The 22,489-nt window shown below is 41.5% G+C and overlaps 2 protein-coding genes across 6 annotated transcripts; one reads left to right on the forward strand and one right to left on the reverse strand.

Moving 5' to 3' along the window:
• The first annotated feature begins 464 nt into the window (after window positions 1-464).
• On the forward strand, window positions 465-9,514 carry ndufs7 (NADH:ubiquinone oxidoreductase core subunit S7). 4 transcript variants are annotated; one of them, XM_090194930.1, is made up of 8 exons: window positions 465-835; window positions 1,557-1,596; window positions 1,969-2,037; window positions 2,123-2,243; window positions 4,515-4,694; window positions 4,802-4,848; window positions 5,117-5,205; window positions 9,271-9,514. In XM_090194930.1, the coding sequence occupies exons 1-8, from the start codon at window positions 820-822 to the stop codon at window positions 9,366-9,368; spliced, it is 660 nt and encodes a 219-aa protein (XP_090051056.1). In that variant the 5' UTR covers window positions 465-819; the 3' UTR covers window positions 9,369-9,514. The 4 variants fall into 4 exon arrangements, with proteins under 4 accessions (XP_090051056.1, XP_090051100.1, XP_090051169.1 ...); XM_090194974.1 differs by having other exon boundaries at window positions 509-835; window positions 1,560-1,596; XM_090195043.1 differs by lacking the exon at window positions 1,969-2,037 and having other exon boundaries at window positions 509-835.
• On the reverse strand, window positions 9,191-17,567 carry LOC110495805 (guanidinoacetate N-methyltransferase). 2 transcript variants are annotated; one of them, XM_036957325.2, is made up of 6 exons: window positions 16,182-17,567; window positions 14,615-14,760; window positions 14,461-14,524; window positions 14,278-14,345; window positions 13,646-13,756; window positions 9,191-9,484 (listed from the first exon to the last, which is right to left on the reverse strand). In XM_036957325.2, exons 1-6 carry the CDS (start codon window positions 16,354-16,356, stop codon window positions 9,419-9,421), a joined length of 630 nt encoding a protein of 209 aa, XP_036813220.1. In that variant the 5' UTR covers window positions 16,357-17,567; the 3' UTR covers window positions 9,191-9,418. The 2 variants fall into 2 exon arrangements, with proteins under 2 accessions (XP_036813220.1, XP_036813164.1); XM_036957269.2 differs by lacking the exon at window positions 9,191-9,484 and adding an exon at window positions 11,823-12,422.
• Window positions 17,568-22,489: the final 4,922 nt, after the last annotated feature.

Raw genomic sequence — 22,489 nt, forward strand, 5'->3', positions numbered from 1 at the left:
CCTTGTTTGAGGTCAGTAGGTCACATGACCAAGGAGCTATTGAAATTGTAAATTTTGAAAAATTCATGTAAAACCATGTGAGATGAAAATGGCCAAACTAAGGGGTGTGCAATGTGTAGGGCCACTGAGTGGACATTCTGAACCTTGTTTGAAGTCACTAGGTCACATGACCAAGGAGCTATTGAAATTTGAATGTAAAAAATGTTTGTATTTTGTTTACACTCCCTAACTAATTCAACTTGGAATACAAAATGCTGCTCACATTTGCACATGTTTATTAGCTTTGGAACGCCAATTAATGTCCAAATCGTGAAAATAATACCTGTGCAATGTTGTGCGCAATTCTTTACAACATCATGACACTTATTTGGAGTCTGTGGCTCAAGTGGTTTGAAAGCTATTGAGGTTTGAAAGCGCGAATATCCGTCGAATATCCAACCTGAAACTGTCTTTACCTCAGTTGATTGGGTTGTCTAAAGTGATCCCGGATCTGCTCTGAGCTACGTCATAACCCATGAACCACTTGCAAATGTGAAATTATTTCCCACATATTTGGTATTTAAGTTCAGACCAATCAATACGTTTAACTCTTACTTTAGACATTTTTCTCTCCCTGTCAACAAAAAAATATATACCGGTAGGCCCCTATTATTAACTGCTATATTTATTTTAATTAATCATTGGGACGTCCCAACCCTGAACCTAACCATTTTAAATGTCAACTTCAAAGAAGTAGGGACGTCCCAAGGATCACAGATAGGACGGACAGTTCTATCACGTATCCACAGTCAGTGGAAGTCTTCTCATTTTTTGCGAAAGATGGCGGCGTTGGTGGGTGAGTGATGTTATGGCTAATATGCAATGTTCCCAAGTTACTGCGACATAACATTCTGCTAAATATCCGACTTATTTATCCCACTAACATTACTGTATTTCCTATGCCAACTGATTAATGTATTATCTAGGTTTTGCTGTCATTTTCGGTTGTAATCACTGACCTTGCTATCTAGCTATAACTAGCTAGTTGCTATACCTGGCGTAAATCTGAACAGAAACGGCTCTGGCTAGGCTAACTAGCTAATGTTAGCTAGCTAGGGAGAACATGTTTGTTTGTAAATAGCTAACTAGCACGCGTGGAACGTTATGTTCCTCAGTCAGACATGCAGTGTGATCAACCTCTTAGCTAATGGTCATCTAATGGCAAATACATGTATCAAGTATTTCCTTATATAAATATTAACAAGTCAGTTTGGCTAAGTTACAACTAGCCATATCACAAACGTCTGTTATGCCACTCAAGAAATGCGCATTGACTGCCAGTCAGTGGGTTTCCACTAGTTACTACAGCCACACATGTCAATATTGCCTAGCGTAATGATTCATTAAAACAAAAATTGGCTTTTTGGTCGTGATTTTGGGTTAGGCTGTGGTAACAAGTGACAACCTGTGCAGTAACGTTATCCCCCCAGTAAATTGTGTTAGCTAGAGAGTTTGGTGTGGCGTAATGATTTAATTGCATTTTTAAATCTAGCTATGCTTTTTTTGTATTTTCTTAGCAGTCCCTCGCCTCGCCGCGTTTGGTAACTTTTCATCAAGGTAAGGATGCTTTTTTAAAGTTTAATCTGATATTATTTAGGAATGCTTATCTGCTGTCTCTGGCAGCCTGGTTTTAATTAATCACCTTATCAACTGCGTAATTTGTCCAAGACAGGTCTGGCATTCACTATAGTTAGCAACATGGAGGTTCTTTCTGTTTTGGAATCACCAGTAGTCTACATTAAATATGTTTGCCCCATTTGTTATAGTTTAGAGTATTGTGTTATTTCCTTGCAATGCCATTGTGCTTGTGTTGATGGCCAGTCAGTCAGTCAGTCAATCAATCAACTTTATTTTATAAACCTCTTTTACATCAGCAGTTATCACAAAGTTGTCAGTGCCAATCCAATCTTGGTATTTTTTACCACACAGACCCATTTCAGTATTTGTGATACAACAGAGGTTGCTACACCACATTGCTAAAAGCGACAATGCTACAAGGTAATGGAAATCCAGTGAACATCTGAATTTGTCAAGAACTATAAAGAAGATTTGCTCGAGTACTTAATATTCCCTTTTCCTCCAGTGTGGTTCCAGTCAGAGAGAAAAGCACAGCGGTGGCTGCTGCCAAGCCCGCTGCAGTAGCAAGCAGCAAGGGAGAATATGTCATCACTAAACTGGATGATTTGGTGAACTGGGCACGCAGAGTAAGTTACGCAGAGTAAGTTAGGGCTCCGATTGAATACCACACAATATCTCTGTTTTGCAGTGGCATACGGTACATTTTGTATGTTTTCAGTGTCAATTTGGCTTTTATAAAACTCCAAAAGAGCACTCCCCATCCTTTATATTTTTGTAAATGTTTTTCTCCCCAATTTCGTGGTATCCAATTGGTAGTTAGTCTTGTCTCATCGCTGCAACTCCTGTACGGACTCGGGCGAGACGAGAGCTGTTTGTCCTCTGAAACCCAGCCATGCCGCACTACTTCTTGACACTGCCCACTTAACCCTGAAGCCAGCCGCAGCAATGTATTGGAGGAAACGCAGTACACCTGGCGACCATGTTAGCGTGCACTGTGCCTGGCTCGCCACAGGAATCGCTAGTGCGCGATGGGACAAGGACATCCCTGCTGGCCAAACCCTTCCCTAACCTGGATAACGCTGGGCTAATTGTGAGCTGCCCCATGGGTCTCCCGGTTGTGGACGGGAGCCTAGTCAAATAATTAACATCCAATCACATTAACTGTTACACTCTCGCGGGAAACCTTCACTTGCGCAGACATTTTAACAAAACATGACAATTTGAAAAATAAGCCACAGGAGTTTTTTGAGCGAGAATAAAGACGAACTCGTGTATTTTCTGCATTATGCAATGATATGGGCAGTGGCCATGTAACGCTTTTACAACATAGGTGTAGAAGTATACTGGTTATCAGGGGGCTTGCATGATGACGAGTTTCTCACATGACTGGCCTAGCTCGGTGATGTTTATTCTCACCTGAATGATCTGAATCTAGGATTACACTGACTCTCCACAACTATATTCAATCAGCCGGACAAAATTGAGGCTATGATTAAGAAGTTGGAGCTCTTTTCTGTCTGCATTAACAAGGACAACACGTCTTTCCATCATTGTATGATTTTTTTTTTTTTTTGTGCAAATGAATTCAAGCTTATGGACAATGTCAAATGTGATATAGCGAAGCACCTGACTGAGTGAGCTGGGTGCGCAATTACACAGGTGCTTTCCCGAAACGGACGACACAAACGACTGGATTCGTTATCCCTTTTATGCCCTGCCTCCAATCCACTTACCAATATCTAAACAAGAGAGCCTCACTGAAATTGCAGCATGCGATTCTGTGAAAATGTAATCAGAAACCACTGCCAGATTTCTGGATTGGGCGCTCAGTTTTGAAAAATCGCGCTAGAGACAACTTCTCTGCAACCACGTACCTATGTGGATTCTCGGCACAGACTGTGTGTGGAAAATGATTTAAGACCGAGAATCTCTCTCAATATAACCCAACATTGCAGAGCATTCCTTCAAGCACACCCTTCTGACTCATGTGGTGAGTTATTCTCAATGTTATTTTTTTGTAAAAAAAAAATTGTGTGAATTTTTACCCCTTTTTCTCCCCAATTTCGTGGTATCCAATTGTTGTATCTTGTCTCATCGCTACAACTCCCGTACGGGCTCGGGAGAGACGAAGGTTGAAAGTCATGCGTCCTCCGATACACAACCCAACCAGCCGCACTGCTTCTTATCACAGCGCGCATCCAACCCGGAAACCAGCCGCACCAATGTGTTGGAGGGTGCACTTGGCAACCTTGGTTAGCGCGGCCCGCCACCGGAGTCGCTGGTGCGCGATGAGACAAGGACAAGCCCTCCCTAACCCGGACGACGCTAGGCCAATTGTGCGTCGCCCCACGGACCTCCCGGTCGCTGCCGGTTACGAGACAGAGCCTGGGTGCGAACCCAGGGACTCTGATGGCACAGCTGGCGCTGCAGTACAGCGCCCTTAACCACTGCGCCACCCGGGAGGCCGTTATTCTCTATTTTTTATGAACTTTATACATAAGATGGCTAAATAAAGCAAAATTATTGATTTATTATTATTTGTGCCCTGGTCCTATAAGAGCTCTGTCACTCCCCACGAGCTGGGTTGTGACGCACTCATTCTTATGTTTAAATGTATCATATAGTGTGTGTGTGGCAGGCTTACAATGATGGCAAAAAACAACATTTGAGTGTGCTGGAGATACGCAGCTGGAGGTTGAATGTTTGAAGGGGTACGGGACTATAACAAGTTTGCTTTCTCTAAATATTATTCCTTGACCTTTTCACCTTTCTCAAGATGAGTTGAGGATTGTTAGGAAGAGTTAGGGAAAAACATTGACTGACTGAATGAATGATCTTTGTTCAGTTAGGTCAACAAAACAATCGCTCTAATCTGTTTTTGTGGATTTCTACATTAGAGCTCCCTGTGGCCCATGACCTTTGGCCTGGCATGCTGTGCGGTTGAGATGATGCACATGGCGGCTCCTCGATACGACATGGACCGGTTCGGAGTGGTGTTCAGAGCCAGCCCCAGACAGGCCGACGTCATGATTGTGGCAGGCACCTTGACCAACAAGATGGCCCCCGCTCTGCGCAAGGTATTTGACTGAAGAACATGTTTCTTTGGAGAAAGGAGTTCTGCATTTGCTTGAAATCAGCATAGTCTTTTATTGACTATGAATTCAACATGCTTATTTTCCGATAGGTCTATGACCAGATGCCTGAGCCGAGATATGTCATTTCCATGGGCAGGTAAAGTTTTGTCCTAATATTAGGTTCAAGCAGAAAGATGTTAGTGGTTGTCTAGTTTGAAATGAATCACATAATGTCCTTGTAACTTTTTCATTTAAGAATGCCTGATTGTTTAATGTAAAGATTACTGCCAACTGATTGGGATTTAATTCCCCAAACTGTTTTAGCATTACACACACAGTGAGTGCTTTTACAGTGTCGGTTGATGTTTTTCATATGCAGCTGTTAGTTGAGCTACAGTGTATCTTATTACTCTGTCCTTATTAAGCTGTGCCAATGGGGGTGGCTACTACCACTACTCTTACGCCGTGGTCCGAGGGTGTGACCGCATCGTACCAGTGGACATATACGTTCCAGGTATGTATCATTCTGTTATTTGTATTTGATTTTTTTACTCTTTTAAAACAAATAATTTGTTCTGGCCCTGATATACAGTGCCTTCAGACAGTATTCACACCGCTTGACTTAATTCCACTTTTTGTTGTTACAGCCTGAATTTAAAATGGATTACATTTAGATTTTGTCACTGATCTACACATAATACTCCGTCAGTGGAATTAGAAATGTTTACAAATTAATTCAAAATGTGAAGCTGAAATTTCTTGAGTCAATAAGTATTCAACCATTTTGTTATGGCAAGCTTAAATAATTTAAGGAGTAAAAATGTACTTAAGTCACATAGTAAGATGCATGAACTCACTTTGTGCAATAAGTGTTTAACAGGATTTTAAATTGGGTAGTCAATCTCTGTACCCCACACATACAATTATCTGTAAGGACCCTCAGTCTAGTAGTGAATTTCAAACACAGATTCAACCACAAAGACCAGGGAGGTTTTCCAATGGTTTGGATAAAAGGGCCACCAATTGGTAGATGGGTTAAAAAAAAGGGGGGGGGGGGGCAGACATTGAATATCTCTTTGGTCATGGTGCAGTTATTAATTGCAATTTGGATGGTGTCGCACAAAGATACTGGCGCCCTTCCTAACTCAGTTGCCGGAGAGGAAGGAAACCTCTCAGGGATTTCATCCTGAAAAAAATTGATTTTAGAACAGCTAGTTTAATGGCTGTGATGGTAGATAACTGAGGATGGATCAACATTGTAGTTTCTCCACAATACTAACATAAATGGCAGGGTGAAAGGAAGGATGCCTGTACAAAATACAAATATTCCAAAACATGTATCTTGCTTGCATTAAGGTACTAAAGTAATACTGCAAAATGTGACAAATAAATGAACTGTTTGTACTGAATACAAAAGTGTTTTCGTTGGGCAAATCTAGCACAACACATCACTGAGTACCACTCTTCATATTTTCAAGCATGGTGTTGGCTGCATCATGTTATGGGTATGCTTGTCATCTGCAAGGATTAGGGAGTTTTAGGAGAAAAATGAACAGAACAGAGCTAAGCACAGGCAAAATCCTAAACTTGATTCAGTCTGCTTTCCAATAGACACTGGGAGATAAATGCAGGCAAACGTAAATCTGTTTTACCTAATTTCTACCAGCATGTCACATGCAACCAGAGGAAAAATTACTCTAGACCAACTTTACTCCACACAGACGCATACAAAGCTCTCCCTCGCCCTCCGTTTGGCAAATCTGACCATTATTCTATCCTCCTGATTCCTGCTTACAAGCAGAAACTAAAGCAGGAAGTACCAGTGACTCGCTCAATATGGAAGTGGTCAGATGAAGCAGATGCAACGCTACATGACTGTTTTGCTAGCACAGACTGGAATATTTTCTGGGATTCATGCAATGACATTGAGGAGTATACCATCTGTCACCGGCTTCATCAATAAGTGCATCGACGACGTCGTCCCCACAGTGATCACACGTACATATTCCAACCAGGAGCCACTGGATTACAGGCAACATCTTCACTGAGCTAAAGGCTAGAGCTGCCTATTTCAAGGAACTGGACACTAATCCAAACGCTTATAAGAAATCCCGCTATGCCCTCATATTGAACCATCAAACAGGCAAGGCATCAATACAGGACTGAGATTGAATCCCACTACCCCCGGCTCTGACGCTCGTCGGATGTGGTAGGGCTTGCACTACTATTATAGACTACAAAGGGAAGCACAGCCGCGAGCTGCCCAGTGACGCGAGCTTACCAGACGGGCTAAATGCCTCTTACGCTCGCTTCGAGGAAAGCAATGTGCAATGTGAGCAAGACCTTTTAAACAGGTCAACATTCACAAGGCCGCGGGGCCTGACGGATTACCAGGATGTGTACTAAGAGCATGAGCGGTCCAACTGGCAAGTGTCTTCACTGACGTTTTCAACCTCTCCCTCTGAGTCTGTAATACATAGGTTTTAAGCAGACCACCATAGTCCCTGTGCCCAAGGAAGCGAAGGTAACCTGCCTAAATGACTACCGCCCCGTAGCACTCATGTCGGTAGCCATGAAGTGCTTTGAAAGGCTGGTCATGGCTCACATCAACACCGTTATTCCAGAAACCCTAGACCCACTCCAATTTGCATACCACACCAACAGATCCACCGATGATGCAATCACACTCCACACTGCCCTTTCCCACTGGTACAAAAGGAACACCTATGTGAGAATTCTATTCATTGACTACAGCTCAGCGTTCAACACCATAGTGCCCACAAAGCTCATCACTAAGCTAAGGACCCTGGGACTAAACACCTCCCTCTGCAACTGGATCAGGACTTCCTGACCGGCTGCCCTCAGGTGGTAAGGGTAGGCAACAACACATCTGCCACACTGATCCTCAACACCGGGGCTCCTCAGGGGTGCGTGCTTAGTCCCATCCTGTACTCCCTGTTCACCCACGACTGTGTGGCCAAGCATGAATCCAACACCACCATTTTTAAGTTTGCCTGATCAACGATAAGGTGGCCTATAGGGAGGAGGTCCGATGCCTGGCAGTGTGATCCCAGGACAACAACCTCTCCCTCAACGTGAGCAAGACAAAGGAGCTGATTGTGGACTACAGGAAAAGATGGGCCGAACATGCCCCAATTCACATCTATATGGCTGTAGTGGAGCCGGTCGAGAGTTTCATGTTCCTTGGTGTCCCCATCACCAACAAACTATCATGTTCCAAACACACCAAGACAGTCGTGAAGAGGGCACGACAAAGCCTATTCCCCCTCAGGAGACTGAAAAGATTTGGCTTGGGTCCCCAGGTTCTCAAAGTTATACAGCTGCACCATGGGGAGCATCCTGACCGGTTGCTTCACCGCCTGATATGGCAACTGCTCTACAGAAGCTAGTGCGTACGGTCCAGTACATAACTGGGGCCAAGCTTCCTGCCATCCAGGACCTATATACTGGCCAGTGTCAGAGGAAGGCCCAAAAAATTGTCAGACTCCAGTCAACCAAGTCATAGACTGGTCTCTCTGCTACCACACGGCAAGCAGTACCGGAGCGCCAAGTCGAGGTCCAAAAGGCTTCCTAACAGCTTCTACCCCTCCCAAGCCATAAGATTTAACAATTAATCAAATAGCCATCTGGATAATTTACATTGACCCCCACCCCCTTTGTTTTTACACTCCTGCTACTCGCTGTTTATTATCTATTTATAGTCACTTTACCCCAAATGACCTTGACGAACCTGTACCCCCACATATTGACTCGGTACTGGTACCACCTGTATCTAGCCTCGTTATTTTATTGTTTAGTTTATTCTTTTTTTAAACTTTAGTTTGTTTAAACTCTTTCTTGAACTGCATTGTTGGTTAAGGGCTTGTAAGTAAGCATTTAATGGTAAGGTTGACTTACACCTTACACCTGTTGTAAATAAAATGTTCATTTGATTTGAAATTCAACTTTCAGCAGGGCAATTACCTAAAACACAAGGCCAAATATACACTGGAGTTTCTTACCAAGATGACATTTTCCTGAGTGGCCTAGTTAAATTTTTTACCTAAATCTGCTTAAAAATCTGTCAGGACATGAAAATGGCTGTCTAGCATTGATCAGCAACCAATTTGAGAGCTTGAAAAGTTTAAAAAAGAATAATGGGAAAAAAAAATACAATCCAGGTGTGCAAAGTTCTTAGACTTACCCAGAAAGACTCAAAGCTGTAATTGCTGCCACAAGTGATTCTGACATGTATTGACACAGGGGGTTGATTACTTATCTAATCGAGATATAGTGTTTTTTATTTTCGATTAAAAAAAAATAAAAAAAATAAAATTTTACTTCCACTTTGACATTGGTGTAGATCGTTGACAAAAAATTACAAATCAATCCAATTTCGTAACACAACAATGTGGAAAAAGTCCAGGGGTGTGAATAGTTTCTGAAGGTACTGTATGATCAGCAATGTGGAAAATAAACAAATCACAATAATACCTCTGTGAAGATCATCTTATTTACCTTTTTATTTTTTATAGAAAACATTTGACTCTAAGTGACTGTTTTACTTGTCCTCCCATAGGCTGCCCACCCACAGCAGAGGCCCTTCTCTACGGGACGCTACAGTTGCAAAAGAAAATAAAGAGAGAGAAGAAAATGAGGATTTGGTATCGGAAGTGAAATGATGTACGTCTGGCTTTTTGTAGATGTTGTATTTATTGGTGGTCTGATCAGCCAGTAAACCGGTTGGCAATATCCTCAGGAATCACTCTGGGTTGAGCTCTGGCTCCTCCTCTCTGTAGAAACAATAAAGGAATTTCTTGTAATTTGTATCACTGTTCTTGGCCTTGCACAGCTTATGATACTGGCAGGGATATAAATACATTTAGCAATAATAATTAACTGAGCATTTTAAACATTGTTATGGTCATTACTATGTAGATGGAAGGTCACCTTAGGTTTCTTTAGTAGTCCATTCGTTTTTGTAATGTATGTTGGTGTACTTCTTTGTTTGAAGACTCTTTGTGTGTATATTCTGAACCAGTAGATGGTGCACTTGGCACCCCAAAAAATTCTGAGTTTAGACATTTACTTCTATTCACACTGGGTCTACCAAAGAGAGAGTAGTCCCTTTTTTTGAAATATTCCTAAATGTTTCCTTTCTTCCTTGAAGTAATCACTGACCTGACATTGAATTGGTGTAAGCATGCTTTCCTTTTGCAGTGCTTTGACCAATTATGTCATCAGTGTTTACTTAGAGTAAATGAGGATGGATACAATTTACAAGTATTGTCTCAGGGCCAGTCTTTGGTTCTACTCACTAACACTCAATCCCAAATTGACCCCGGCCCTGTATGCAATTGTGTACATCTTAGACAATTGGAAGGTAGCAATAGGGGTGCTATTTCACCTAGCCTATCAGGAAGCAGGGTGTAGCTGTTCATATTTTATAGGAAAGTTGATAGGTGAAAACCGTTTTAACATTTTATTTGCACAAAGACGCTCCCTTTGGATGTAATTTATAGTGACAAATCACACGATCTACATTTAAAAATATATATCACCCTCTAATTCTGCAAGAAATGTAGCATGCATCATAAATACAATTTATGTATTTTCTCAGTGTTTTCAGTAACTCATCTCACCAGGTTTAAGGATTTGTGACCCAATAGTAAATGTGTATAGATTGAGTTAAATTATTGTGAGAGATATGCTATGATGGTTGGCCAATATTCAAAGGTCCTACTGTTCTCAATTTTCTGTTAAAAAAACTTCATAGTTTGGGGTAAGATATGACTAACACTTATCTACCAATCTGCACTGTGCCATGATGACAACTTATCAATTAATGATTAACAAGTTCTAATAGGGACTTTTTCCATCAATTTTCCTAAAGCTCCATGCAGTCTGTTTAAATCATCACTGTATGTCAAATATATTACTTTATTTAATGAAAATAATTGATTTTGCTGAGACTCCTTTTGCCTTTGAAATGCTCAGTGTAATCATGTGGGCGTACATGCACAGCCCTGATTGTCGGATAGGACCGTCTCAACTCCAGAGCCCTCAAACTCAACTCTGGACCACTGCATTTTTTTCATTGTTCACCTCTAATCAGAGACTGATTTAAACTTTGGACACCGGTGGGTGCAATTAATTTATTTAAGACGTAGGCAAGTCGGTTAAGAACAAATTCTTATTTACAATGACGGCCTAGGAAGAGTGGGTTAACTGTCTTGTTCAGGGGCAGAACGACAGACTTTTACCTTGTCAACTCTGGGATTTGATCTAGCAACCTTTCAGTTACTGACCCAACACTAACCACTAGGCTACCTGCCACCCCAATTAACAGGTAGAACAGAAAACCAGCAGGTTCCGGTCCTCGTAGGGTAAGGGTTGAATACCCCTGCTCTACTTCCCAAAGTAGGAGGATACATATAATAAAAGATGACTGGTCATTGGTCAAAATAATCTGATCTCGAGACTCTGGGTTCGCGCCACAGGCTCTATCGCGACCGGGAGGTCCGTGGGGCAACACACAATTGGCCTAGCGTCGTCCGGGTTAGGGAGCGTTTGGCCGGTAGGGATATCCTTGTCTCATCGCGCACCAGCGACTCCTGTGGCGGGCGCAGTGCACACTAACCAAGGTCGCCAGGTGCACGGTGTTTCCTCCGAAACATTAGTGCGGCTGGCTTCCGGGTTGGATGCGTGCTGTGTTAAGAAGCAGTGCGGCTTGGTTGGGTTGTGTATCGGAGGACGCATGACTTTCGACCTTCGTATCTCCCGAGCCCGTACGGGAGTTATAGCGATGAGACAAGATAGTAGCTATTAACAATTGGATACAACGAAATTGTGGAGAAAAGGGGGGTAAAAATACACACACAAAAAAATTATAATACAAAAAAAAAATCTGATCTCATTGTGCTGTGGGCCAAAACTCCATCCCAGGTGAACAGGCTGAAATTCCAGGCATGTTTTTCAAAAAGCTGACACAGAAAGGGCATTGGCATTTTCAATATTTGAGTGTTATTTCATGCTCCTAGTGTGGAAATATCATTGAAAACAGGAAAATCATGTTTTTTGACTTATTTTGCAGCCCCTCAGGAAATAATTGTACTCCTTTCAGAAGTGAAATATGTTAATGACATTTTTATTCACATTTATTCAAGTGGCCAATCGAAAGCGTTTCCACGGGCAGCCCAATTGTGATATGTTGCCCAATTATTGGCAAAAGATAGGATCTGATTGGTCTAAAGACCAATCACTAAATTGGATATAAGATCAGAATTGGTCTGCCTGTGTAAACGCAGACTTAGTATTATGTCAAATATAGTGCTCATTAACATTGCAATGAAGTTCAAATGTAATGCATTCTATAACGAATTGCAAGAGGTTCTATAGCAAGAGGTGCAAAATTGTTTGAGGTGATACCCAAACAAATTCATTTTCAGAGTGGACATGTTATTTAAATTGGTTTATTGTAAGATGGACATCGCTGAGTGCTTGATTTTTGACAGTAAACCAATGTGGCTTTTAAAATGCAGGCACTTGAGAATTAAAGGAATAAAGACATTACGGTGGCATCAAACCACTTCACTCTTTCAGAATGGTGGGTGTAATCATCTTGCGGAAAGCATAGTATTTGCATTCACTTGGAGGAACAATATCCATGGTTGTGGTGCTAATCTTCTCCCTCTTGAAGCCAGCCTCGAGCAGGTGAGGCATCTGGGTCTCCTGAAAAATCATCATAGGAGGAACTTGCATTTTATAACCAAATCTCTATTTTTTATGTATATGGCATGTTATAGAAGGGTCCAGATACTTTTTGTTGTTGTTGCAATTTCACTTGTTTTTGAGAAACTTACCCCAACCAGCGGGTCACTTACTCATTGTGCAGTACGGGGCTCTGAAAAAACATGAACAACGGCTCCAAAAACATCCAAATGCATCATTTTTAGAAACGGGAAAAGCTCTCAGTATAATGATGCAGGTATTCAGATGTACACATGAACTTGTGTCATTCCAAGCTTTATCCGCAACGTTATAATCCATTTTGTGAGACAAACGGCTTCCCCTATCCAGCTATTCTCTGTGTAGCCTGCTGCTAGAATGGACGTAGAGGTATTGCTCGAGTCGCAACAAAATGGAATTACACAATTTCATGTGTACAACATCTGAAGACCTGCATCATTATACTGAGAGCTTTTCCGTTTCTAAAAGGACATTTTGCATGTTTTTGGAGCCTTTGTTAATGTTTTTTTCAGGGCCCCATACTGCACAACGAGGATGAAAGTGTCTGGACCTGTTTATAACATCCCATTTACCTATTCTTGGGGGATTTGGTTGAAAAAAAAAAAGATATATATAAATAAATACAAATAAATTCTCAGATCTTGTAGTTCAGGTCAAATGTATTATTACCTTTGTTTAGTCAAGAAAGGTAATTGAGGACGCATTCTAACAGTGCTACGACCAAGTGCAATAAATATGGTAATAGTAAATGGCAGACACCGGTGATAGATAAACTAAACCAATTACTGTTGTACTGCAGTTATTAAACCAAATCCAATGTACTATAAAGAAATGTTGGAAGCAGGTAGCAGGCAAATTAGTTAGTACTGAAGCTACAGACAGACCAAATAAGCAAAATACAACAGACAAATAGTCACTGCACGTGAATGAAACAAATGGGTTAATGATTTAATGAACATCAAACCAAACAAAATGGAGGGCCACACTTTAAATGACATGTTATACCACAGTAATGATTAGCGGTATAACATCACATATGCAATTACACTGTACCAGACTTGTACTGTAAGTGCAGTACTATCTGAGACAAGGACAGAATACGTGCAAGAAATGAAATGTGTCGTGCCCGAGAGGACACGTGTACACAAGCACCTCACAGAGAGATTAGGTGTTGTTGATCATTGATTGGCTGAGAGCCGGCTCACCTGGAACATGTTGTCGATGTTGTCATATTTGGACTTGAGAAGTTCACCCCAAGAGGTTAGGTTGCAGTAGGTGAGGACACCACGGGGCTTCAACAGCCTATGGGCATGGCCCTATAGAGACACAATTCAAGAATTATATTATAATGGAAACGTCATTGTGGCACGAAAGCCAATGTTTGTAATGAGTGATAGGAATCAGATTCCATTAAGAAATATTTCATTCCATTTGGATTAATTTGTTTAATAATTCATTAATTTGGTGGGTGCTTATATTTGTCCTATTTCGGATGTACAAATGTGTATTAATAAAAAAGTGGGCAATGGCAACTCTGGAGCAATTAGGATTAAGTGCCTTACTCAAGGGCACATCAGCAGTTTATTTTCTCCTTGATGGCTCTGGGATTCGAACTAGCAACCTTTTGGTTGCTAGCCCAACACTAAGCGACCTACCACCCTAGACATCTGCCATATGTTTGCGTTGGATTCAGCTACAATATCATATGTAATACCAAACATTTTTGTGTTTTATAAAGTCTTTAATACAGGAGAAATCCCTATTCCGCTGTTGATTCTGGTGCTTTTGCTAATATATTTGTAATGTGCAGTCTTTGTCATAGAAGTGTTGTACTTACCTTGATGAAGTCAAACTGGTGAGTGTGCCATGTGTCTTCAGACAGAGGGTATGTGTCGTACAGAATGCCTTTGATAGAAGAGGCATTATTAGAATTACTTAGTTATGTGTCTGAAGCAATTTTCCCTGCTTAACAATACAAAGATACAATGGATAGACCAATAGAATGCCTTTTGAAACGTACCATCAAAGTGGTTGTCAGGCAGGCCGCCTACTACCTGTTCCCACAGTCCTTTGAGGGGCACAATCTATGAGGAGAATAATTTAGATACATTTTATTCACATTAAATGAGGGAAAAGTCTAAATAGAACCTAATGTGAAGTTGAAGATGTCTCACTCTATGTGGCTGAGCCTTGGCCCACTTCTGCAATCTCGCAAACACTCCATCATTGCACTCAATGATCCAGTGCTCCTCAATGGGGAAGGACTCGACTTTAGTTGCGGCGATGGCCATGCCAAATCCAATCTCCAGAACCCGTCCACCTGTGGGGGAAAGCAGAACAAGCATCTCAATTGGTGTTTAAGTATCTACCTGTATCAAGACTTGGTTTCAAATACGTGTATTTGGGTATTTGTTATTAAATATTTGTTCTTGGTATTTGAGCATTTTCAAATACACAGCCCAAAACAAGTACTTTTATTTGAGTATTTGAATGGTTATTTGTATAAAAAAAAAGAATAAAAAAAAAAATAGGTGACCAAATTTGTCATTTCAAATTCCTAGGTTAAATGCATAGCGCATTTGATTCAGTGTATTTGAACATTTCCAAATACATTCCAATATTCAACTACTTACTTTTTCCAAATAAAGGTTATCTGAGTACTTGCTTTGAAATGTATTGAAAAGTAACTGAAATACATGAAATGGTATTTGAACCCAGGTCTGACCTGTATTGAAGTATTTCCAATGCTGTGGCACCTTTCATGAAAAGCAAAACAAAAATAATGGACTGTTTTTGTTTATTTGAGAGACCTCTCTGAGAACCACAGTATAGAAATATAAGAAATATATGGGGAAAAGAAGGAGGTGGTGGCACGTGATAGAAAGTCCACTTCAAGGATTTCCACAGAAAAGTCTTTCATTGATGTGTAAAAATAGATTAGAGAAAAATACGATTTGGTTTTGCATCGACCTATACTATTATCAGGCTTATACTCTGCTACTGCTCTGTTGTCAAATTTCCACCAAATATGAGCATTTTCCAATATTAAGCAATATAAAGAAAGTATAATACCCTATTTAATAAACTCGACGGACTGCATTCCTACTACATGCAGCAACATGTGTGCTATGGTGACATGAGCGCGCAAACAACTCCAAAACACAACTTTTACGTGCAAAACGTTGAATTCTAAACATAAAAGTTCAAGTCTGTGCACGTATTGTGTGCAATAAAAGTTAAATCAGTGATCAACAGTTGTAGTTAGTTATAAAACGTATTGAATGGCATGTCGTCATAAATTATTGGCACTCCCAAGTCCTCACTTGGCACGATTCCATGGGTAGAATAACACCTGCTGGAAGCACAAGCATTATGTCGAACATATGTCTAACTCCACTAGCATGTGCATTGGGTGAAACAACTCAGAAGTAATATAAAAAGTAAATGCATTTGTTTCATAAACTTTTCCCAATAGCCTAATTGCTGATTTATTGATCATCTGATTTGACTATATTGCAGCTCTGAATTAAGTGTAGGCCTGGCCAATGATTAGGCTATTGGGAAAATATTAGGCTGTCCTTTACGGCTTATTTATTTCACACATTTGTAAGAAAAAAATATTACAATAATGTAAAAGGTTATTATAGAACTATAAATAATCATAGAATACCGGAATTAATTACTATCTAGTGGCCCCGGTGCGTTCATAGGGACCACCAGCTTGCACATTGTGCGTTGTACCTTTTGAGGAGGCTACAGTTGCCAGCGAGTGCATGTACGGAGTTTCCCAACGTTCCATCACAGGCTTGCCCAAAATCTCGAGATGAGTGTCGGTCTCATTGTAACCAGCACTAGCGTCGTGCCAACCAGCTTTGCAGTCTTCTCCCTTGGAAAATATGGCTTGTGCCGTGGTCATTTTGGTGATTGTTTTTCTCTAATCGCTGGGGAATAGACGGTTGCTGTTTCCACGTCGTGCCAGAGGAAAGTGAGATTTTGCGGCGGTGGGGATTTATATGGGTTAGAAGTGCTGACTCTGCAAGACATGTTTGCAATGTCAACGAGGCGTACTACTGCTGGTCAATAGGTGGCATTCCAAGGAGTGTTGGGGTCACTGACGTCCTTAGTATGGAAAGCTGAGAGAAAAAAAAACATGATGTATTGTATTTTCATGATCGTGGCATATTACAGTCTGTTTTACAGCATTGCACTGCACCCTAGTTTCGTCTAGATTATTTGATCATCTTTATTATCCCACGGGGAGATTTATTTGGTAAAGACAGCTACATAAAACATAAAATCACAGAATAATACAAAATACAATTAATTTGAAAGTGTGATGGGCTACATATTTAAAACTATAACTAATTAATTAACAACATTATACTGACCAGAACTAATTTAGCCTTTTAGTGGAGCAGGCAGAGAGAGGTCTGCAATTATCAAATTGTATCTACCAGCAGTTTCCACAGCGAACCCCATTGCCATCACTTTTTTCTTCTAACTTTCACATACGTTTCAAGTTTTATTAGACTTATGTACCGGACACACATGGAATACGCCGTCCAACAAAATGCTTACTTGCAGGTTCCTTCTTGACAATGCAACAATAATAAGAAATAATATAAGATAAAAATACAAACTGTAAAATCTAATTTTATTGGTCACATTCACATGGTTAGCAGATGTTATTGCAAGTGTAGCGAAATAGCTCAGTAGAATATAATATAAAACATATTTTAGCATAAGTATTATACAGGAAGGCACAATTTATAGTCCAATATTTACCCGTATTTTGGGAAAGAGGGGATTGGTTCAATATTTAGCTATTATAATAAGAGTGGTAAGCAGCAGTTATGATGTGTGTGTAACATTATAGCTTCCGTCCCTCTCCTCGCCCTAACCTGGGCTCCTCTGCACACATCAACCAGTCACTCACGAAGCAATGTTACCCAATGTGCCACAAAAGCCGCAGCCCTTGCAGAGAAATGGGAACCACTACTTATTTTTATTTATTTTTACCCCTTTTCCGTGGTATCCAATTGTTTTTTTTTAGTAGCTACTATCTTGTCTCATCGCTACAACTCCCGTACAGGCTCGGGAGAGACGAAGGTTGAAAGTCATGCGTCCTCCGATACACAACCCAACCAAGCCGCACTGCTTCTTAACACAGCACGCATCCAACCCGGAAGCCAGCCACACAAATGTGTCGGAGGAAACACCGTGCACCTGGCAACCTTGGTTAGCGCGCACTGCGCCCGGCCCGCCACAGGAGTCGCTGGTGCGCGATGAGACAAGGACATCCCTACCGGCCGAGCCCTCCCTAACCCGGACGACGCTAGGCCAATTGTGCGTCGCCCCACGGACCTCCCGGTCGCGGCCGGTTACGACAGAGCCTGGGCGCGAACCCAGAGTCTCTGATGGCACAGCTGGCACCCTTAACCACTGGGGAACCACTACTTCAAGGTCTCAAAGCGAGTGACGTCACCGATCGAACCGCTAGCGCACCACCCCTAGCACCCCATTTCACATCGGTTACACTCACACCTCCTTTTCCGCTGCAACCAGTGATCGGGGTCAACAGCATCAATGTAACAGGATAACTTAAGTCCATCCCCTCGCCCCCAAACCAGGGACCCTCTGCACACAGACAACAGTCACCCACGAAGCATCGTTACCCATCGCTCCACAAAAGCCGCGGCTAGCCATTTCACATCGGTTACACTTTGCAGACAGAGTTCAGTGTGTCAAATCGGAGGGCATGCTGTCCGGTCCTCTGGCAGTCTCTATAGGGGTGACACAGGGTTCAATTCTCGGGCCGACTCTTTTCTCTGTATATATCAATGATGTTGCTCTTGCTGCGGGCGATTCCCTGATCCACCTCTACGCAGATGACACCATTCTGTATACTTCCGGCCCGTCCTTGGACACTGTGCTATCTAACCTCCAAACGAGCTTCAATGCCATACAACACTCCTTTCATGGCCTCCAACTGCTCTTAAACGCTAGTAAAACCAAATGCATTTTCAACCGTTCGCTGCCTGCACCCGCACGCCCGACTAGCATCACCACCCTGGATGGTTCTGAATTGAACCTTGCGAAAGTATTCGGCTCCCTTGAACTTTGCGACCTTTTGCCACATTTCAGGCTTCAAACATAAAGATATAAAACTGTATTTTTTTGTGAAGAATCAACAACAAGTGGGACACAATCATGAAGTGGAACGACATTTATTGGATATTTAAAACTTTTTTAACAAATCAAAAACTGGAAAATTGGGCGTGCAAAATTATTCAGCCCCTTTACTTTCAGTACAGCAAACTCTCTCCAGAAGTTCAGTGAGGATCTCTGAATGATCCAATGTTGACCTAAATGACTAATGATGATAAATACAATCCACCTGTGTGTAATCAAGTCTCCGTATAAATGCACCTGCACTGTGATTGTCTCAGAGGTCCGTTAAAAGCGCAGAGAGCATCATGAAGAACAAGGAACACACCAGGCAGGTCCGAGATACTGTTGTGAAGAAGTTTAAAGCCGGATTTTGATACAAAAAGATTTCCCAAGCTTTAAACATCCCAAGGAGCACTGTGCAAGCGATAATATTGAAATGGAAGGAGTATCAGACCACTGCAAATCTACCAAGACCTGGCCGTCCCTCTAAACTTTCAGTTCATACAAGGAGAAGACTGATCAAAGATGCAGCCAAGAGGCCCATGATCACTCTGGATGAACTGCAGAGATCTACAGCTGAGGTGGGAGACTCTGTCCATAGGACAACAATAAGTCGTATATTGCACAAATCTGGCCTTTATGGAAGAGTGGCAAGAAGAAAGCCATTTCTTAAAGATATCCATAAAAAGTGTCGTTTAAAGTTTGCCACAAGCCACCTGGGAGACACACCAAACATGTGGAAGAAGGTGCTCTGGTCAGATGAAACCAAAATTGAACTTTTTGGCAACAATGCAAAACGTTATGTTTGGCGTAAAAGCAACACAGCTGAACACACCATCCCCACTGTCAAACATGGTGGTGGCAGCATCATGGTTTGGGCCTGCTTTTCTTCAGCAGGGACAGGGAAGATGGTTAAAGTTGACGGGAAGATGGATGGAGCCAAATACAGGACCATTCTGGAAGAAAACCTGATGGAGTCTGCAAAAGACCTGAGACTGGGACGGAGATTTGTCTTCCAACAAGACAATGATCCAAAACATAAAGCAAAATCTACAATGGAATGGTTCAAAAATAAACATATCCAGGTGGCCAAGTCAAAGTCCAGACCTGAATCCAATCGAGAATCTGTGGAAAGAACTGAAAACTGCTGTTCACAAATGCTCTCCATCCAACCTCACTGAGCTCGAGCTGTTTTGCAAGGAGGAATGGGAAAACATTTCAGTCTCTCGATATGCAAAACTGATAGAGACATACCCCAAGCGACTTACAGCTGTAATCGCAGCAAAAGGTGGCGCTACAAAGTATTAACTTAAGGGGGCTGAATAATTTTGCACGCCCAATTTTTCAGTTTTTGATTTGTTAAAAAAGTTTGAAATATCCAATAAATGTCGTTCCACTTCATGATTGTGTCCCACTTGTTGTTGATTCTTCACAAAAAAATACAGTTTTATATCTTTATGTTTGAAGCCTGAAATGTGGCAAAAGGTCGCAAAGTTCAAGGGGGCCGAATACTTTCGCAAGGCACTGTATAAGTACCTAGGTGTCTGGCTAGACTGTAAACTCTCCTTCCAGACTCATATCAAACATCTCCAATCGAAAATCAAATCTAGAGTCGGCTTTCTATTCCGCAACAAAGCCTCCTTCACTCACGCCGCCAAAATTACCCTAGTAAAACTGACTATCCTACCGATCCTCGACTTCGGCGATGTCATCTACAAAATAACTTCCAACAGTCTACTCAGCAAACTGGATGCAGTTTATCACAGTGCCATCCGTTTTGTCACTAAAGCACCTTATACCACCCACCACTGCGACCTGTATGTTCTAGTCGGCTGGCCCTCGCTACATATTCGTCGCCAGACCCACTGGCTCCAGGTCATCTACAAGTCCATGCTAGGTAAAGCTCCGCCTTATCTCAGTTCACTGGTCACGATGGCAACACCCACCCGTAGCACGCACTCCAGCAGGTGTATCTCACTGATCATCCCTAAAGCCAACACCTAATTTGGCCACCTTTCGTTCCAGTTCTCTGCTGCCTGTGACTGGAACGAATTGCAAAAATCGCTGAAGTTGGAGACTTTTATCTCCCTCACCAACTTCAAACATCTGCTATCTGAGCAGCTAACCGATCGCTGCAGCTGTACATAGTCTATCGGTAAATAGCCCACCCAATTATACCTACCTCATCCCCATACTGTTTTTATTTATTTACTTTTCTGCTCTTTTGCACACCAATATCTCTACCTGTACATGACCATCTGATCATTTATCACTCCAGTGTTAATCTGCAAAATTGTAATTATTCGTCTACCTCCTCATGCCTTTTGCACACAATGTATATAGACTCTCCTTTTTTTTCTACTGTGTTATTGACTTGTTAATTGTTTACTCCATGTGTAACTCTGTGTTGTCTGTTCACACTGCTATGCTTTATCTTGGCCAGGTCGCAGTTGCAAATGAGAACTTGTTCTCAACTAGCCTACCTGGTTAAATAAAGGTGAAATAAAAAATAAAAAAATAAACATGTGTGTATGGATGGATGTGTGTACTGAATGTCTGAAACTTTGCGGGAAATTTCAGGAAATTTTCCCATGGTAAATTAAGCCCAGGAATTTGGGGAATTTTGCTTAAATTCATTTAAAAAAGTTAGCTTATAAAAGTGAACCTGTTTTTGTGGGATACACAAGGCAATTCTAGGTATTGTGGCATATTTTGGTTGAACAATCCCCAATTCAATGGAATTGCAACCCTCTGCATGCACAGTGTATTCTTCTATCACATGTGTTGTGCACTCTTCCATCACATGTACAGCTGATTCTCAAGGTCTTGCACACTAATGAGATGCTATTTGAGCCCACACTACTACACTGTCTGAGCCATGAACTACATGCTTTCTGTTAAGTTTTGATTACAATACTGGTTGGGGTGAATATATTTTATATGACATACATGATTTTTTGTTAACTAGTAGCCTACAGGAAAGTGTGTTTAAATCATTTCTAACTTGTTAACAATTTCTGCTACTTAGTTTTTGCTACCATGTGGATTTTAGCTGCTTGAGCCAGCTAACTGAGGGGTGTTAATTCACCGGTTTCCATACATTTAATAAAAAAATGTTTTTTTACAAAGGAGTTGTTTAATCTAACTGCTTAACTATTTATCTGTACATGGAATTGTATTAGAGTTTTCCAAAATTTGTTCTAATCTTTCAGGAAAATGCCACGGGCACTATCTGATGTGTAGAGACATTTCACTGCAGCTAATGTAGAAGGAAAAGCTGTGTACATTTGCAAATACTGTGCCAAATCATATGTGAAGAATGCAACAAGGATGCAGAATCATCTGGCCAAGTGTATAAAGTTCCCTCAGCGCTCACAACAAGAAACCTCTGACAAAAGTCCCGCTACTTCTATTCGAGGGGAAAATGATGAATCAGACACCTTATCGATAGCAACAGCTCATGGTCTTTCTGGAATCAGAAGTGTTTTTGACTCAATGGAGGAACGTAGTTAGTGAAATGCTGATGAATGTCTGGCTCGAGCTGTGTATGCAACTGGTTCACCTCTGATGCTCAAAGGCAATGTGTATTGAAAGAGATTTCTGAATGTTCTTCGCCCAGCATACACCCCTCCAATCAGATATGCTTTATCTACTAATTTGCTGGATGCAGAGTTCAACAGAGTTCAAGTGAAGGTCAACCAAATCATAGAGAAAGCAGACTGTATTGCAATAATCTCTGATGGGTGGTCGAATGTTCGTGGGCAAGGAATAATTAACTACATCATCTCCACCCCTCAACCAGTATTCTACAAGAGCACAGACACAAGGGCCAACAGACACACCGGTCTCTACATTGCAGATGAGCTGAAAGCAGTCAT

This window comes from Oncorhynchus mykiss, chromosome 1 (genome assembly GCF_057628025.1).
Source record: "Oncorhynchus mykiss isolate SJ-2025 chromosome 1, ASM5762802v1, whole genome shotgun sequence".
Taxonomy (NCBI): Eukaryota; Metazoa; Chordata; class Actinopteri; order Salmoniformes; family Salmonidae; genus Oncorhynchus; species Oncorhynchus mykiss.

Excerpts from the sequence above, each read along its gene's own strand:
- ndufs7 (XM_090194930.1), top strand. Across the intron at positions 4,695-4,801 it reads TGGCCCCCGCTCTGCGCAAG|GTCTATGACCAGATGCCTGA; the intron begins GTATTTGACTGA and ends ATTTTCCGATAG. Across the intron at positions 5,206-9,270 it reads AGTGGACATATACGTTCCAG|GCTGCCCACCCACAGCAGAG; the intron begins GTATGTATCATT and ends GTCCTCCCATAG.
- LOC110495805 (XM_036957269.2), bottom strand. The coding sequence starts at position 16,356 with ATGACCACGGCACAAGCCATATTTTCCAAGGGAGAAGACTGCAAAGCT. Across the intron at positions 14,525-14,614 it reads CCAAGGCTCAGCCACATAGA|ATTGTGCCCCTCAAAGGACT; the intron begins GTGAGACATCTT and ends TTCTCCTCATAG. Across the intron at positions 12,423-13,645 it reads ACATCGACAACATGTTCCAG|GAGACCCAGATGCCTCACCT; the intron begins GTGAGCCGGCTC and ends ATGATTTTTCAG.